The 19,070-nt window shown below is 33.0% G+C and overlaps 2 protein-coding genes across 3 annotated transcripts; both read left to right on the plus strand.

Annotated features, from left to right (window-relative positions):
- The first annotated feature begins 1,954 nt into the window (after window positions 1–1,954).
- On the plus strand, window positions 1,955–8,032 carry LOC131937592 (WD repeat-containing protein 82). The gene is made up of 9 exons (XM_059295142.1): window positions 1,955–2,167; window positions 4,011–4,108; window positions 4,596–4,662; window positions 4,914–5,013; window positions 5,176–5,292; window positions 5,435–5,590; window positions 5,673–5,742; window positions 5,848–5,990; window positions 6,736–8,032. Exons 1-9 carry the CDS (start codon window positions 2,007–2,009, stop codon window positions 6,763–6,765), a joined length of 942 nt encoding a protein of 313 aa, XP_059151125.1. The 5' UTR covers window positions 1,955–2,006; the 3' UTR covers window positions 6,766–8,032.
- A 3,318-nt stretch (window positions 8,033–11,350) lies between these two features.
- Window positions 11,351–17,671, plus strand: LOC131937573 (monoacylglycerol lipase ABHD6). 2 transcript variants are annotated; one of them, XM_059295109.1, is made up of 9 exons: window positions 11,351–11,692; window positions 12,572–12,716; window positions 12,915–13,080; window positions 13,204–13,320; window positions 13,868–14,000; window positions 14,119–14,288; window positions 14,417–14,471; window positions 14,600–14,700; window positions 14,943–17,671. In XM_059295109.1, the coding sequence occupies exons 2-9, from the start codon at window positions 12,577–12,579 to the stop codon at window positions 15,123–15,125; spliced, it is 1,065 nt and encodes a 354-aa protein (XP_059151092.1). In that variant the 5' UTR covers window positions 11,351–11,692; window positions 12,572–12,576; the 3' UTR covers window positions 15,126–17,671. The 2 variants fall into 2 exon arrangements, with proteins under 2 accessions (XP_059151092.1, XP_059151093.1); XM_059295110.1 differs by having other exon boundaries at window positions 11,351–11,524.
- Window positions 17,672–19,070: the final 1,399 nt, after the last annotated feature.

The following is a 19,070-nucleotide window of genomic DNA, read 5'->3' on the forward strand; positions in this document are numbered from 1 at the left end:
GCCCCCTAGAGCTGCCTATGTAGATGGTGTCCTACTATGTAGGGACAAATGTATGGACTAGTGTATGTAAATGTATTATAGATATGCCCTATAGGTATATTTAAAAGAGTGATTTTTTTCGGCCGATCTTACAATTTTAAGGGAGTTTTCCCTGTAGTGATGTGGCTAAAATGTTGTCTAGATGGGTGTTGTCCCTATAGTGATATGACTAAAATGTTGTCTAGATGGGTGTTGTCCCTGTAGTGATATGGCCAAAATGTTGTCTAGATGGGTGTTGTCCCTGTAGTGATATGGCCAAAATGTTGTCTAGATGGATGTTGTCCCTGTAGTGATGTGGCTAAAATGTTGTCTAGATGGGTGTTGTCCCTATAGTGATATGACTAAAATGTTGTCTAGATGGGTGTTGTCCCTGTAGTGATGTGGCTAAAATGTTGTCTAGATGGGTGTTGTCCCTGTAGTGATGTGGCTAAAATGTTGTCTAGATGGGTGTTGTCCCTGTAGTGATGTGGCCAAAATGTTGTCTAGATAGGTGTTGTCCCTGTAATGATATGGCTAAAATGTTGTCTAGATGGGTGTTGTCCCTGTAGTGATATGGCTAAAATGCTGTCTAGATAGGTGTTGTCATCGTAGTGTTGTGACCGAAGCTTCAAAATGTATCATTCTATTTTAATTACAAAGGGAGAGCACTTCATTCGCTGTCGTTTGTGGGGAGGATGCATAAATAGGGCACCAGTGGGAAGCGGATGGGTAATGAGAGGTCATATATATACTTAAAGCTCTGTGGTCCGGCTACACCTTTCATCCGATCGCCATCAAACTTTGGGCAGTTGTTTAGAATAATCCTGGGGAGGTTTTTGCGAGACTTTTTTTTCCATATTCGCAGGGGTGGCGCTCCAGCAGGGCGCGATTCGATTATTCTCTATATATGGTATCATCCGATCGCCATGAAACCTTGGGGAGTTGATTAGAACACTAAAGAAGAGGTTTCGGCAAAAAAACTTTTTTAAAAACTTCGCAAGGGCGGCGTTAGTTTTAAACAGTGCAATAATATGGGGCGTTTAGTCGTTCACTAAACTGAATCAAGCGCGTTCGCCGGCGCCCAACAGGGTGCAACTTGGCACCTCGGGCTATCCCGATAGTGCTATGGCGCATAAGTTCGTTTTAAAGAGTGTGATAGAATATAGATAAGAAGTAGTATCATAGTTTTTCATAAACTAAATCAGGCGCGTCTGCCGACGCCCCCGTGGGTATGCGATTTGCCCCGGGACATCCTCTGACTTTCTTCTATCCCCGCTACAACGCGCGGGGCACACTAGTATGATAATTTACACAGCTACCCCCACTTTTGTTACGTATTTAGTTAAATACGAGAAAGAAAAATTAATTATAAAATAAATTTAGACACATCCATGTGTTTTTCATATGTATTTTGCCAAAGGCTGTTCCTCAGTTGGCCTAGTGCGTCCATATAGTCTGTGATGTAGTGCGTCAATGACAGCCTTTCTACTGTGTCTGCTTTCTATTTTGATCATATTCTTTGTTATGTAATGAGCGTGGTAAAAATGGGCAGTACAGATGGTTAAATTATTGTTGCGATAAACTGAGGTTGCAAGTCACATTAACCACGTCTTTGTGTCATTTTACGCCCAATTAAAATTAGTTTTAAAATACACGATGAAAACCGAGAAGGTTGGAACATTCTAGTAAATTTTGTTAAATTAGAACCTACATAAATCATACTAAATCTTTTTACGTGTTATAAATATTACTATATGTATAAAACCTACATATATTTTACTACATTTTATTAATTGTAAGTTGATTTGCACTTTCTGAATATTATAACAAATTCCATGCAAATACACAAGTGTGACTTTTTTTTCCTACAATTATGTCTGACATGTCAAGAATTCGGTGCTTAGAGTACTTTTGTGTTAACTGTTTTTGTGTTTTTGGTGTTTAGACAGTACGGAAAAGGATAATGAAGGAATCCTAACGAGAAAAAAATGAAGCTAGTAGACGATGTTGTTAGAAGTCTGCGCGTTGCAAAAATATTTAGAGAAAATACTGATAGAATAAGTAGTTTGAATTTTTCTGCGAATGGTGAAACGTTGATTACAAGTAGTGATGATGATTCTATTGTTATTTACGATTGCTTGAATGGAACGTAAGGAACTCTTCAGTCTTCACTACGCTTCTTCCCCATTTTTTAAAAAAGACTCGAGATTGTGAATAAAAATAAAATCATTTTAAAAAATGATTTTTTTAATGAATTTATTCACAATCTCGAGTCTTTACACTTTTGAAAAAGGAGAATCTAGATTTAGATGATCTAGTCAATCTAGTCTTGAAAAAAAACTGTTTAAATCTAACATAGATATTTTTTTTTAGATAACCTATCTGTACCTTGAATTGAGAAAAAAGCATGAAATAATTTTATAAAGTGATTAAATTGACCATTCCCAGTCGAATGGGAATAGCGTGTGGTGTGTACGTACAGACTGAGACTCACATTGAACAGTACTATTCTCAGTCAAATAAACACTTAGTCGGCAAAAGAGAGCTCTGCGCATGCGCAGTGACCTATGGCTAGGGTTAGGGGTAGGGATAGGATTAGGTTTGGTGTTAGGGTTAGGACTAGGGTTTGGGTTAGGGATAGGATTAGGTATAGGGATAGGATTAGGTATAGGGATAGGATTAGGGTTCTGCGGTTGTAAACACACGCATGCGCAGTACCATCGAAAACATCGCCGCGAAGGCAAGTCGTAGTTTCTCTCCATTGCGCATGCGTATCTTATTCCGGCTAGCATCGGCCAATACTTAATGCCCTGTGGTCCGGCTACATTTGCCCCAAATGCTGATTTTGGGGGTATGGCTTTAAATGCTAAATTAAACTAATTTAAAGTAAATTTGATAGCCTTTATTATTATTTTTATATTGAGTAAGAATAATTTTGCATTAAATTTCAATATTATAAAATACTTGGATTAGTAAAAATCTTTAAAAATGTACAGGTGCTAAAAAGTGTGGCTCTTAGTGCCCTTCTTTACCCTACAGTAACAAATGTTAACAAAATACAACAAACAATGCCAGATAATTTCCGACGCTATATACATCCAGACTTTTTCATGCGTTGGGCCTATTTATTAATTTGGTTGATTCTAGCCAGAAGAAGATGCGCACTGCGCTACAATTACAAGGTTTTTCATCTAGACTAATAAATGTTTGTTGTTTATCTTGATGGGACAGAGATTAACATGATAAATACTTAAATAGCAGATTTAAATAGGCTAGCCTATACTATGAACCATCAACCACTGATAACCCCAGCGAAGCACAAGTGCTCAACCACACAGTACTGATAGTTTTGTCCGAAGAATAAGGCTACAAGGGTAATTTAATCCCATTGCACCGCTATAAAGATAATTTGAGTCCATTGAACAGCTATTATGGTCATTGCAATTTTTATCTTTTGCCTGCCAGACTAGTGCTGGGGAGAAGAAGCTTCTTCCGGGTAATCACTTTGTATGAATCTTGCCATTTTGCCAAATGCTATGAACTGCAAGAATTGAAGAATAAAAAAAAAAAGTATTCTATACAGATAACCAATTTATTTATAATATATCATCTATAAATTTCAATGAAAGAATAAACCTCAGTTTTACATTCTAGCCTATCAAGTATTGGACGGGGTGGCCTTCTATTTTTTTTGGACCTACCTTTTCATTAAGGGGTCCTTGTTGAAAACTGCTAAACCACATTTACAAAGTGACTTATATATGACCTTCCTTTGTAAGTTAGAAAAATTACAGGATTCTTTTGACCCAATGCTAGATGATGGCATTCTTGTGTGACACTAATACTACTATGAGTCATTTCTGTTTTAGATTTGACAAGAAAGTAATTATGTGTTAAAATTATTTGCTTGATTTCATAAAAGTAAAAGAAAAATGAAGGTATTTATTATTAAGACATCACAGATAACACTTGTCACCTTATATCATTTACAGGCCTAAAAGAACACTTAACAGTAAAAAATATGGAGTGGATTTAATTCGTTATACACATGCACAGAATACAGCTTTGCACTGTTCAACTAAAGTGGATGGTTTGTAAAACTTTTTAGCTTCAACTTAATTTGTGGTAAATTATGTATTATAAAATTTAACATGTTATAAAATTTACATGGGCCTTTCATGTAATTGTTACAAGATAGCCTCTGCAAACTGTGTTAGGACAATTTGGGCATTATGTCACCTATATAATAATAACCTCTCTACACAAAATAATTTTTAGCTAGAAGTAGCTTTAATTTTAGTGCTTATTTAAGATTCTCTAGTTCAAGTTGTTTGCAAGTGACAGATGAGCTGTTTAAATTATAATAAGAAGAGTTTTAAATACTTTTCCAGAAAGTCTTTTGAAGAAAATGACTGCATATTTATTTGGTTTTTAAGTTACTGAAGTAAAATCTTATAATAGTATGATCAATACAAGTTTACTTTTTGTTTACTCATCATTTGTAAATCCATTTGATAAATGCATCAATTTTTAAAAATAAAATATATATGATTCCTTTAAAATGAAATTTTTTACAGATACTATCAGATATCTTTCCTTGCATGACAATAAGTATATTCGCTACTTCCCAGGACATACAAAAAAGTAAGTATGAAAAGTATTTTACTTTTTTGTTGATTTTTTACCTTGTGTATATGTTATTGTTACAATTTTGCTTTGGGGGATGCATTATTTTATATTTTAACACACAAATTAAATTGAAATCCTTTCTTCTTAGATCACAGCAACTTCTACAGGATGTTTAGTCTATCAGTAGAATCATTTAATTATTTCTTTTAAAAAAGCTGTAAATCATTTTTTCTATTATTTCTAATATTCCTTTTTGCTTATTTTAGAGTTGTCACATTATGCATGTCACCAATAGATGATGCTTTTATATCTGGCTCAATGGATAAAACAATCAGACTGTGGGATTTAAGGTCTCAAAATTGCCAGGTGAGTGAACTATTTATATATTTTCCTTTGTTTGTTCAGAAAAAAAAAGTTAATACTATATAAAAGAAATGTAGTGGACAGATGCAAAATGGTTAATTGCATTTTATATCTTGCTTTAATTAAGCTTAATGGTAATTATTGATCTCTTACCATCATTACTAGGGATTGATGCACTTGTCCGGTCGCCCTGTTGCAGCCTTTGATCCTGAAGGGCTTATTTTTGCAGCAGGTGTTAACTCTGAGAGTGTGAAGCTGTATGATTTAAGATCATTTGATAAAGTAAGTTAAAAAAAGGTTTTACCAAGGCTAATTAAATACATATATAAAATTGTCATTATTAATGTTTTTGTTTGGTTACAAAACTAAATTTAAAAATTGTGATGTATGTTTGCCAATAATTATTCAATTAATGTGTTTTTAGGGACCATTTACAACATTTAAGCTTCCACAAGATAAAGAATGTGATTGGACTGGTCTTAAATTTAGCCCTGATGGAAAAATGATTTTAATTTCAACAAATGGAAATGTTATTCGTCTTATTGATGCATTTCAAGGCACCCCACTTCAGGCATTTATGGTATATTGGGTTTACTGATATCTTTGATGACTAGTTTAACTTAAAATTGTACTTCTTAGTTCTAAAAAAAATGTATTTATAGGGCTTTACAAATCACAAAGGGATTCCACTGGAAGCTTCATTTACTCCTGATGCTAGATATGTTTTCTCTGGTAAGTCATTCTTTATCATACTTTATGTATTGTCATTCGTTTTTTTTTAAACGCATATTTTGTCCTAATTTAATTAATGCAAAATTTATTTATATCTTAAAATAGGATCAACGGATGGGAAGGTTCATTGTTGGAGTACAGAGTCTGGAGTCAAAATGGCTATTTTACAATCAGACCACCCTGGACCAATTCAGTGTATTCAGTTTAATCCAAAATACATGATGATGGCTTCTGCATGTCAAAATATGGTTAGACTATATATTTAATAGCAAAATACACTTAGTGATAGAGGTATATTTGCCTTTCCTGTGATGGCGTCCTAATTGTGAGCTGTATTAAAGGATGTTGGTTATGAAGGGATTATTTTATCTAAATTTCTACTCTTCTGCAAAATACAATTAGACCATTTCCTTTACTAAACTTTAAATTATTTTTTTAACTTATGTGCACATTTTATATTTTTTTAAAAATGTGTTGTCTTTTTATCTGGTTGTAGAGAAAGTCAGATAGTTTTAACACCCTGGACTACAAAGGGTTAATCTTTACTTTTAACAAAATCTTTTTTTTAAAAGTTGTTTAAATATAGATCTATATGGAATTTACCAATTTTATTAAATTTATTATGTTTTTTAAAGCTGTAAGTTAATTTTTTTGTTGTTGTTGACATTTTTTAAAGTTAGATTTAATTATTTTTAAATGAAGATTAAGTTTATATATATATATATATATATATATATATATATATATCTATAATTATAAAGAAAGTAATTATTAAGTTACAAAATGTAAAGTATCAGTATGTCATTTTATCCAACCCCTAATTCCCAGCTTAATAACTAATGTATAATAGAGTTATTTTTACTCAACCTCTTCTATTATTCTATTAAATAATTGAATAACATTCTTTCAATTTTTATACAAGTGAAATTGTCAGAAATACATTTGCTATATTTGAAGTTGATCTAATCTTACTGTATTTTTTTTCCATTTCAGGCTTTCTGGCAGCCAGCTGTGGATGACTGAGTTTTGTTTTTTCAATGAATGGGTGATAGTGTTGTTTCTGCTCCACATTTGATGTAATTCGCTAGACAAAAAGAGTAAAAGTATATTGTGAATGTAACAAGATGAATTATTTGTGTGAATGTTCATTGTATATTTAAATTCATTGGATGATTATTTTCGTCTGTGAACAGCTTCATTATAATTATCATATGTTAATATCATATTAAATTTTTTAAGTTTGTAATAAATGTTTTATTTGTTAGAGAAATATTTTCTGCTTTTTTTGTTTTGTTGTAATGATTAATTTTTTCATTTTTAAAGTTAAAAGATGTTTGTACATAGTAATGAATTAATTTAAAACATATTCTTATAAATCACAAAGAACTCTGCTTTTAATAGGTAGTTAATTCAAACTGGCCTAAAAAGTGCTCATTTAGTGAAAAATTGTTTACATTAAATTTTAAATAGTATAAATTTGAGTTGTTGTTCAACTTTGTCTTTGACCATCCTATTCATCTCATTTTTGGGCCATTTATTGTACCTCATCATAGCGGAATACAATATTATATTTATATTTGAAATTTTAAAAGATACTCAAGTTACCATCTTTTGAGAAACCATAGTACAGTTACCGGAAATTGCTCCAAAGTTGATAGAAAACTGCAAATTCGATATAATACATACAGGGTTGAAAAACTTAAGTTGTTTTAGCTACTGAAGTTTATAAAATTTGAAAATCTTGACTTATATTTTTGCACGCTTTACAAAGCATCTTTTATTTCTGTATATGATAAAGTAGGACTAGGAGGTGTTAAAAAATGAAAACCGTAAAAAAAAACTATTCAGCACAATTTACAAACCTCTACCCTGTATATGAGAAAGTAAATATCTAAGGCCAATACTTTTCATTGCTGGGTCTTTTTGTAGCTGATTCTGATTGGTTTTGTCCTTTTAGACAAGGGTACTCTGAAAATTAATTAAACCAGATTTAACTTTAATAGTTGTTAGTTGTTGAAAGATTTTTTACTGCAATTTTCATAAGTATAAATGGTCATGTTTTTATAATTTTCTTTGCTTTTTCAACGATCCACAATGGAGAAAGTCTTTAAAAAAAATAATACTTAATAAATAACTTAAGAGGCCTACATGACGATTAACTTAACATAAATTTATATTGCTATAAAGAGTCATCCATAAATAATGTTGCACTTCTGAGAGTTGGACGTTTGTGATGAAGGGAGAGGTTGAGTTCAGAAAGTGTTATGACACGACAATAAATTAAAAATATTTGAAAAACTAATTTCCTCCAAAATACTTGAAATGTTTTGATCTGTGATATTATGTCAGTAAATGAATTTCATCGAGATATATTTTATCCTTAAGAACTTTTATCTGAGATTTTGGTTTACACCTGCCAACCACACATGTGGTTTACACCTGCCTGCCACACCTGTGGTTTACACCTGCCTGCCACACACCTGTGGTTCACTCCTGCCAGTAGGGGGTCGGCGTGGTCGATTCTGTAAAGCTCATGGTTGCTAAACCGAAAAGTCTCGAGTTCGAACCCTCGGGCAGATGAGGCTCGTTAGCTGGGGACAGCCACTCTTCTAGGAGAGACAACTCCAAAATCAAACAACTGCTGCCTTGTAGTTTGTTCTTGGTTGGACAAAGGCTATGGAAGCAAATCCAAAAAGAAAAGCAGGCTAAAATCTTGAGTCAATTGCCTCAATTGCGCATAACCAGTTGACACGTAATCCTTAATTGTGATGGAAGCATGGTCGAGTCGGCAAAGCTCATGGTTGATAAATTCGAAAAAAGTCTAAAGTTCAATCCCTCTGGCAGTTAAGGCTCGATCCCTCCCAACACTAAAAATTAAGAACGAAGAAGACTCCTGCCAGTCACACACCTGTGGTTCACTCCTGCCTGCCACACACCTGTGGTTCACTCCTGCCTGCCACACACCTGTGGTTCACTCCTGCCAGTCACACACCTGTGATTCACTCCTGCCAGTCACACACCTGTGGTTCACTCCTGCCAGTCACACACCTGTGGTTCACTCCTGCCTGCCACACCTGCGGTTTACACCTGCCAGTCACACACCTGTGGTTCACAATTGCCTGCCACACACCTGTGGTTCACACTTGCCTGCCACACACCTGTGGTTCACTCCTGCCAGCCACACACCTGTGGTTCACACCTGCCTGCCACACACCTGTGGTTCACTCCTGCCAGCCACACACCTGTGGTTCACACCTGCCTGCCACATACCTGTGTTTCACTCCTGCCAGTCACACACCTGTGGTTCCCTCCTGCCAGCCACACACCTGTGGTTCACTCCTGTCAGCCACACACCTGTGGTTTACACCTGCCAGTCACACATCTGTGGTTCACTCCTGCCTGCCACACACCTGTGGTTCACTCCTGCCAGCCACACACCTGTGGTTCACTACTGCCAGTCACACACCTGTGGTTCACTCCTGCCAGTCACACACCTGTGGTTCACTCCTGCCTGCCACACCTGTGGTTCACTCCCAGTCACACACCTGTGGTTCACACCTGCCTTCCACAATTATGTTAACTCCCATACTATAAACCCAGAGTCAACCTTCTACACTTATAGCGACTGGATGAATGAGGTAGTAATGCATAAAAGACACAAACACGTTTTTCACATGTACAACTGTATGTGGCAGAGGCGTAGCGGGGGAGGGGACATATGTCCCCGGGCGCCGACCTTAGGGTGGCGCAAAAATGGGTTGGAAAAACAAATTGAAAGTTTGAGGGGGGGGTGTTAATCAAAAGTTCGAGGGGGTGCAAATCGAAAGTTTGAGGGGGGGGGGTGCAAATCGAAAGTTTGTCCCCGGGCGCCGGGAAGGGTCGCTACGCCTCTGGTATGTGGCCAGCTCACGCGTCGGATAAGCTTCTTATTTAGGTGCTAAGCATAGTAGACATCACGCTTTTTTAACAACTTTCATAAAGCCAGACCCTCCCCCCCCCCCTAAATTACGTCATTTATTAACAGTATTTGACTATAAATAATGTTTAACTAAATCATTTACTAATGAATAAACTATTCTAAATAATATAAACAATAATCTGAACAACCTTGTTTAGTGAATTAGATTCATACAATTATAAATAACTATTTAAAAAATATAATACATTTGGCAACAATTTTCTGGTGCCCTATTTGGTCCCCGCCCCCCTGCCCCATCCCGCCACAGTAGGCCTACACTTTGGAGGACCGGTCGAAAAGTCATATTGCCAATGTGTGAAATTGTTACGTGCCGCTATTCGGCTTTCAAAGGGGAGCAAAGAGTCACAGAAGTCATTAGAAACTGAAGTTTTGCCTATATTTTACATTACAGTTTGTGTAGTGGATTTTAAGGTTTGCTGAAGAGTGTGGTATAGCGACTGTAAAATAAAGATAATCGTACCGTAGCTACCGTATTTTTTTTTACAAATCAAACATCAAGGCAAAAATGCACACGAATTACATTTTTAAATTTTTAAAACATTAATTATGGTCGTCTGTCCCCCCCCCCCCCCACCCTCGCAGTGCGGGGTCTGGCGGCATGGTAGTTCCGCCCCTGTCGCGTATATAAGCATAATTATGTATTTATGTTTAATAACGGTCAAAACTGCATCTTTTTTAAGCCAAAATTAAAAATGCAAATAAGTTGCATGAGATAGGCTTTGTCCAACAAATAGATTAACGACAATTAACGACAAGGTACAAGATTACTGTTCAATTACAGATAGATTAGTTAGAGTGCAAAAGTGATTTGATCACCATGTACTGATAACACTAGTCATTTTTTTCCCCTTTGCTTCCCCTTCCCTTATGGCCTAACAAGTTTATTATTTTACCTGGATAAAACATAGTTTTTATAATAAATATTACTAGGCCTATCTGGTTTCTCCTCCTGTACGTTGTGTCACCGCCCCCCCCCCCCCCCCCGCCTTGTAACGATATAATTGGGCCTAACACACATTAAGGCTCTTAGTAGCAATCGTGACGTTTGTTTCATGTAAGATCTGGAGATGTATTTGTATACTGATACATCGTAGGTTAACTCCTTATAGGTACGCAATTAAAACGTTATTTTATATACATTTTTCTGTGTGCGAAATGTTTTCTTTGCGTAGGGCCTATTTTTTTCTCTTTATACACAGAATGTAACAAAGTAAAATGTAACAAAGTGACAATGCCATGGATTCACGATTGGTCTCTATTGCAACTCCCCTTAATAAGTGTAAAATGAATTGGCACTTACAAGTGACTTACCCACACAATTATTACTTTCAACCAGGGCTACACTAGTGTTTCTTTCTGACATTTTTTCCTGGGGAGGAGGCACTTGAAACTTTTGGAGGAGGGGGAGGGAAACACTGGTTAAAGTAGAGACCTATATTTTGTGTATATTATATTATATTTCGTTCGGGGAGGGGGCGGTACACGTGAAGAGATGAACAGATGAATCCCGCTGTTTTTTTTTAAAATTTGACCTTTGCCTTTAGAAATCGTGACCTAGTTAAATAGTCAGGTGATCAGGTCGTTGGCACCGTACAGGAACTGTAAAATAGAAACTGCGTAATCTTTTAGCCTACTAGATATAGGCCTGCATGAATAAATGTGTCATGACGTAGTAATCTCCCATTTAAACGATGGGGAAAAAATTATCGAGTAGTTAGGTCTACCTACACCTAACGGTGGGCGACGTTAACTTAACAGACAGGATTACTTGGATACTTATTTTTAAAAAGGCCGATTTTTTTGGTTTGTTGTGGTCGTCATTTGCCAGATAAATACGGAAGCGAGATCCAGGCATTGCTATGAGTATGAAAAGCCTCTCATAAGGCTAGCGTCTAGATCTAGAGTTTAGGCTGAATACTCAGTGAATAACGCCGCTCTTCTTACTCAACTGTCTTGTGATTGGGAACACCGGTAACTTTCATAAAATAGTAACAGTATGACTATGATTCATAATGAATTGTGCTAGACTCTATTTAATCCAGTAGTGCTCAAGGCTGTACTGTAGGCAGTGTAGGTAGGCCCGCTTAGGCGCTTAGCGATGATGGAATAAAAATGTGCTTTTTTAGATTTAGGACCTTAAAAATAATTTTAAAAAATGAAATTAAGCCTAAAATTAATTCAGAAATTGGATGATTTTTAAATACCGATGTCCAATAATAGACTCTTCCATAAAATAGGTGTGTTGGGTTGTTAGTAGTATTGGAATCTCGACTAATTTTATGGTAAGAAATTAGGGTTAGGCGATGGTAGGACTAGGGTTAGGGACAGAGTTAGCATTGACATCAGCCAGCAATGTGTATATTTAGTTAACATATATAATATATATATTAGTCATATAGATAGTAGTAAATACTAAATAGGTACCCATTAGAGCTGGGTGGACTAAGTGACATTCTTCGCACTTGAACTCAGATTCGAACTTGAGACTAGCAGCAATTTAGGTATACACTGAAAGGGGGGGGGGGGAATGCAGGTGTTTTGAAGTATTTTTCTTATTGAACGAATGATATTTATCTTATCTTTGTTTGGTAGGGCCTATATAAAATAGCTTTTAATCCAAATATTTAACTTTTAAGTGATCTTTTAGCTAACACTACAGAAACATAAGTCTGTGACAAAATTAAATTTACTATTTACAGCACCATGAGGATCAAGCTGATACTAAATAACATGTGAAATAATATATTTTAAATAGTCCTATAATATTTTCTATCTCTAGTTAGCAGAAATGTATTGTTAATATTATGTAAACAGATAGATAAGTACTACTTTATAATTGACCTATTTTAGAAAAGATGGAGTCTCTCCTTGATTTTGTGTATCCTGAGCTGTCACTCATGAATCCAGCTACATTTACCATCGCTACCATAACCACCATGATGACTATCTATTTATACTTCATACAGCCCAGCATGTTGATTCAAGTTTATTTCAGGTCTTTACACATTTTCTTTAATGTCCTTCATTTTATAGTTAGAAGAATTGGTCAAGTAACATACTTTTTAAGCTTTCTATACATATTGGTGATGCTATGTAGGCTAATTGAAAAAGCATCTTAAAAATTATTAGATTTTTTCTAACGTTTCTAGTGATATTAGTAATACATCATGTTTCATTTAAAAATACTTCTTAGGGTTGCTGTAAGATGGAGTGGAATGAAAATGAAGTACACCAAACCATTGTCCGATGGTTTCACATTTTTTTATGGGGAAAAGGGCCATTTTATCAAAGATCAAATGAGTATATTGTTATTGCATGGGTTCAGCGCTGATCATTTTATGTGGGCTCCCATTGTTCAAGTAAGTAAATAGAGTGCTCACTTTATTTTTGACTCGATGTTCATTTTGTATTAATTAATTACCCTTTCCTACACATCAGTGTGTGTGTTTTAAGCAAATAATAATTAAATGCTGTTGTTTCAGAACATTTCATCTAATGTGCATGTAGTAGCTGTTGATCTACCAGGTCATGGTTTCTCTTCTAACCCTCTTAAAGATGATGACATTGGTTTTAAAGGCCAAATCAAACGAATCAGACAGGTAATAAAAAGAACTAATTTTGTAATAGATTTTTAGAAAGTTCTTATTTTAGTAATGTTACTATTTTAGTATACACTTACTTTGGGCTTTAGGTAGCTTAATATTGTTTGATAAATTGTACATTTAAGCTAAATTTTAAGACAGGTAAAATTAAAATATGTTATGTCTAATCCAATAACCAAATAATAAAAGAAACCTAGTCTGAAAATGTGATGACTTTCAGTTTTCAGGCTTGATTTTATTATAATTTGACCTTGAAGGCAAACAAAAGTACCCAATTACCCAAATACTTTCCCAACATAAGGGAATTAGGAAAAAAATATGACTTTTTATATCCATTTTCATAACTCAGGTAATTTAGTTGCATTACTTGAAAACTAACAAATGCCACTGCTTCAAAAAAAAATAAACATTGATGCTATGACTATTTTAGGGGACATGTTTCAATAGACATGTTTGGCCTTAGGTTATTTATTTATCATCAAATCATATTCTACCTAAATAAAACTATAATGTATAAAATTTCTAACATTTGTCAAATGAACAGTTTTTAGATGTAGTAAATCTGTCAAGTCAGCCCCTTCATGTTGTTGGTGTATCAATGGGTGGAACCCTGGCTGGGCTGTTTGCTGCTGAGTTTCCTCAACTGACTGGATTGGTCACTATTACTTGTCCTAGTAGTAAGTTTTTGTTAGCAGTGAAATCACTTCTCTTTTTTAAACATTGATTTTTTTTTATCTGCTCTCATTACTTTCATATATATGTTATAAATAAAAGACTGATTTTTTTTTTAATCAGTGAAAACACCAGTTGAAAGCCGTTTGATTAAGCAACACAAAAAAATCATCCTTGAAGAACATGGTGGTCAGCTAACATTAGATAATTGTCCAATGTTGCCACAAACTGCAGAAAAGCTGCAAACTATGCTGAACATTAGTCATTACTACTCTGTCAAGTACCCTTTGCAAGTAAGTGTTAGAATACTTTTTAAGATCTTTACACACTATTTTGACATAAAATAACAAACTTTCAAAGTTTTAACTGCAGTAGTTATAAAATAATACTGAATATTTATTTTTTCTGTACATTTTCAAAGATATTGAAAGGAGCTGTAGAACTAAGGAAGAAGAAAAACTACCTCTTTTTACCATGTGAGTGAGATTATATGGCAAATAATACTAGTTATACAATATACAACGTCAAGAAGGTTTAATCTGTAATTTTATTGACTTTTTCAAAGCAAATAATTTTGTATTGATATTATCTATTATATTTTCAGTGGTTAATTTATTGATTTCTGAAGAATCCAGTGAAATGCTGGAAAAAAATGTGCATAAAATTCTTGCACCTACCCAGATTATATGGGGTCAAGAAGATTGGGTTAGTGCTACATCTTTACTTTTTTTTTTAATTCACATTTAAAATATTTTAATTTTAGCATTTTTTAAATTAAAAGTATTTTGTTATATTTTTAAGTATATGCATAGCTTATACATATTTAATAAAATTTTCTTCCTATTTTAAATTAAGAATATATTTTTAAAATTTTTTCTTTCAGTAATACATACCTTAGATGTAATAATTACCTACATTATTTAATTTCTTCCCCCTTCTCCCCCCAGATTATGGATGTTTCAGGTGTGGATGTGCTAAAGGATAAACTTCCAAACTGTAAGAGAATAGATATTTTGAAAGAATGTGGTCATGCTGTAAATCTCGACCAACCAGCAATTGTAGCAAATATCGTTCTAGACTTCTGGAAGCAGCACCAATCACTGAGAGAAAATAATACGAGTTTTACATGACATCATTTTTTTTCTAATGCTCCTATAACGACACAAGTGTCTATAATTTAATTACCAATTAGTTATTTATAAGTATAGTTATTTATAAGTATTCAGTTCATTATGAGTCAGTTAAGTATTAATTTATAAGTATGAAACTGTCACAAGAAACATACATTTTTATAAGTTTAAGTTTTTTAAAATTATAATTTTAAATTATAATTTCATATTTCAACACCAGATATATCTACCTGGAAATTTTCACATTTAGAAAGTTATATTATATTTATGATATGTCTAAAGTGCAATGCCTGGGTATAATATACTAAGTCATACTGCTTTTATTATATTTTAACAGATTTAGTCATATTTAGTCATAACAGCAGCTTTATAAAAAGAAATAAGAAAAATTGAAACAGCTAAACATGAAACAAAAGGTTGCCATGTTTAAAATATAATAACCAGTACTTTTAAACTAGAGAATATTTGAAAAAATAAATGCAATTGACATCTATATAAATATTGACATTGAGGCAGCAAACATTTGTTCTTTAAAGCTAGTTTTCAAATAGGTTTTAATCAAAATCTGTTCAAGCATTTAAATTCTTCACAATTAGCAACTGCATTGTTTTTTATTCTGTATTACAAGTTTACATTAAATACTGAAGTAATTCCAAAAGTTTGTAAAACATGTTTACTACCGTATTTATACTTTTTGTCCTCATTATTACTATACAGATACATTTATCTTTATTGCATACTACCATTAGCTTCTGTGAGATTGATTATCATGTAATTTAAATGATGCACCTTTCAAGGTTTTTTACAGCATGTGAACCTCTAGAACATTTTTCTAATGTGAACTCTTTAAGGAATACATATATGAGGCCTTTGGTCTGACAAGGTTTAAATTCTACTACTTAATTCTGATTTAGTAGGTCTTTTATACTATCACTTAAAAAAAATTCTTTGTAATTATCTCTTAAAAATTATTACACACATTTATTTAGATGACAGCTTTTTGTAACTATTCTGTATAATCCGGTGAGTTTCTTGACTTAAGATCTTAATCATCTGAAATTAAGTAGGTTATTTCTACTATGTGATACTTTGCTAATTCTTAATGATACTGCACTACTTACATATTTGTGTTCAGGTCACTTCTTGTTTTGATAAGCAACCATTCATTCTTTTTTAAGTTACTGCTTCACAGCTCTTATCTATTTGCATAATAATGGTGTAAATGTCCTTATTTATATTGCCCTAAAGACTGAATCTATTTTTTTACTTTTGTAAAGAAATAAATGTTGGTTCTCCATTGTCTTCATTTAGCTGATAAAATTATCTAGAATGATGTTGCTAGAACCAGTGAGCAATTGAGTAATAATTCTGTCAGTTTTTTAAATGAAGAGACAATTTTTCATTTTTCTAGCCCTCTGCAGTATGAGCTGAATTGTGTGTGTATGTACAATAAAATACTGGATTAACTAGTCTGTATTTGCTCAGTCCTAAGTTAATTTTAAATTATGATATGTATATATATATATAGTCATGGTCTTTATTTTTTATGTGTTCATGTGTACTTTGGTATATTTTAAAAAATTTACATAATTCCATTTACATTAAAGGCTTGTATGTTCAAGTGCCTTGCTTAAATATGTACACATGCTAGTTCAGAAAAGTTATTTTTTATTGTGAACTTTACTTATATCTGAGACAATATTTTTTTTTAATAAACACAACAATTAAAGTAGTATTCATAGTTAACAAATTTTCAAAAGAAGGAATAATTTTATAAGCAATTCATTTTCCCTTGGTAAAAAATAAGTTGCTTCAATTTTACTAGATTCAGGTTTAGCTTTTTTTTTACCCACCTGAGATGCTTGGCCTTCATTTAATATTCTGCTCAACTGAAAGATAGGTAATCTTTTTATTTTATATTTTTTAAAGTTTAGAGATCTTTCCACCAGCTCTGATAGTGAAAAGGGATCAAGTTAAATTTGCTTTAAATTGTATCCTTCACCAGTGCCAGCTTAAAATTTTAGTCAAGATTGGTAACTTCTTTTCAGTAGAACAAAATGCATTTTAAAGTTTTTCTACTTTTAGTGCACAATGATTGTATACCTTGGTTTGAGGATCTATTTAAACTTGATTAATTGCATTCCTCTCGCGTTTATTTTTCTGAACTGCACATGGACATATTACTCAGCCAAATGTTTACTTTAAAAAATGTTTTTTAATGTTTAGCAGAAAACCATTTTGAGCCACGTATCAATTCTTTTTCTACTTGTACAATTTTGTTTTTTCTCTGAATGCAGACAATTATTCAACATAACTTAAAAGTATACACTGCAAAAGTTTCAATTTAGTATTTTTTTCAGTGTAATGCTTTTCACTCTTAAAATTGCAGTTCTCTCCTGCTGTGTTGTGTCCAAACTTTATTATTTGTATGAGAAATTTTAAAGCAACGTGTAATACATTTGGTTTACTTAAAAGTATTTATGAAGACCAATCAGGTAACAAAATGTATTTGGTTTCTATCTGAATAAAGTTGATTTTTCAATGCCTTTCCTTATTTTACATTTACTGATTTAGTTATATACTTAGTTGGTATGAATTTTTTATTTTAAAATCTTTATTGAAAGTGCGAAGGTTGAATGATCATTTGTTAACTCTTAATAAAAATAATTTTAAAATTGTACTCAATCCTGCTAAAAGTGAAGCCAACACACATTTGCTCTACAACAAAAATAAAGGACTCAGACCCATCTACAAAATCCTTTTTGCAACAAAAGTTGCTAGATAATGGTAATAGAGTACAGAAAGTGACAGCTTGCACAGAAAAAAATCAATTGTGCAAGCATATCTTATCCACTTATGTTGACAGACCAGCTTACCAATGTTTTTAATAAAGCTACCCCTCAGATAAGTTTCTAGTAACTACTGTCTAAAACACATTTTATTGAGGCTTTTTAAAAATTTCAAAACCATACACATCTTAAAACTATTCTAAAACTAAAACTTTTAAAATTAACTACTGACTCATTTCTACTTAAGGGGTAGTTTGTTACCAACTGTAACATGGCCCAATTAAAATAGAAAATGTGAACATCAATTGGATATGTATCCAGACCCAAAGAAGCAATTTATATATTTAAAATTGCTTTATTTTGTAAAAATTTAATTAAGCAGTATTTAATTTTTATACATTATCATAAATAAAACTATTAAAAATTATTTGTTTTCATTGAAATAGGTTATTGCTAATATACTCAGTTCTAAATTAAATAATATTGTAAAGTAAAAGCTTAGAAATATTTTATATTTATTACATCATTAAATACCACACATCTTAATTTTGCATGTTTCTGATACAAGTTTTTGTATTTAAAAATATTGTTGCAATTAAAAATTAATCCACAATTCAATGGCAAGAAATTTAATTGCCATAGAGTATAGAGCTTTTTATTGTTTACTATTTGGATACTACCCCAGATTTCATTGTAATATGTATACATATATGCATGAATGTAAAGTTTTCCAAGACTTGGTTTGTGTTAGCTTTATCTTTAGTCTTCTTTTTAGTACAAGTATTTATGTTAAAGTTTCATTCTCGAGTTAGGCTAAAGTTTTAATAGGGTTTCTTTAGTCACAAAGTCAGATTATGATAGAGTTACTTTCAGAAAACAGGATGAGATGTTTGTTTTCTCTTCTTTACTTCATAAGCTAACAAAAATTCTCTAATATGCTTTCTATACAAGGGTCACATATGGTCTTGCCTGTTTAATTAGAAAAGATGTAGCAGATGTCTCCATCTAATGATGTCGGTCCACGTCAATAGATGATTAAGCAACATGAAATATTAATTACCCTGTTATGACCGCACATTGTACAAACTTTACCCTAAGCTCATTTCAAAATGACGAAACTTTACTGAGTGAGGCTCAGAATTTACATAAATAGAAT

This window comes from Physella acuta, unplaced genomic scaffold (genome assembly GCF_028476545.2).
Source record: "Physella acuta isolate Inbredline_101_S28 unplaced genomic scaffold, ASM2847654v3 ptg000213l, whole genome shotgun sequence".
Lineage (NCBI taxonomy): Eukaryota > Metazoa > Mollusca > Gastropoda > Physidae > Physella > Physella acuta.

Coding starts and splice junctions, on each gene's coding strand:
- LOC131937592 (XM_059295142.1), top strand. CDS start 2,007: ATGAAGCTAGTAGACGATGTTGTTAGAAGTCTGCGCGTTGCAAAAATA. Junction 4,109..4,595: donor CTGTTCAACTAAAGTGGATG/GTTTGTAAAACT, acceptor AATTTTTTACAG/ATACTATCAGATATCTTTCC. Junction 5,991..6,735: donor CTTCTGCATGTCAAAATATG/GTTAGACTATAT, acceptor TTTCCATTTCAG/GCTTTCTGGCAGCCAGCTGT.
- LOC131937573 (XM_059295109.1), top strand. CDS start 12,577: ATGGAGTCTCTCCTTGATTTTGTGTATCCTGAGCTGTCACTCATGAAT. Junction 13,081..13,203: donor TGTGGGCTCCCATTGTTCAA/GTAAGTAAATAG, acceptor CTGTTGTTTCAG/AACATTTCATCTAATGTGCA. Junction 14,289..14,416: donor CTGTCAAGTACCCTTTGCAA/GTAAGTGTTAGA, acceptor ACATTTTCAAAG/ATATTGAAAGGAGCTGTAGA.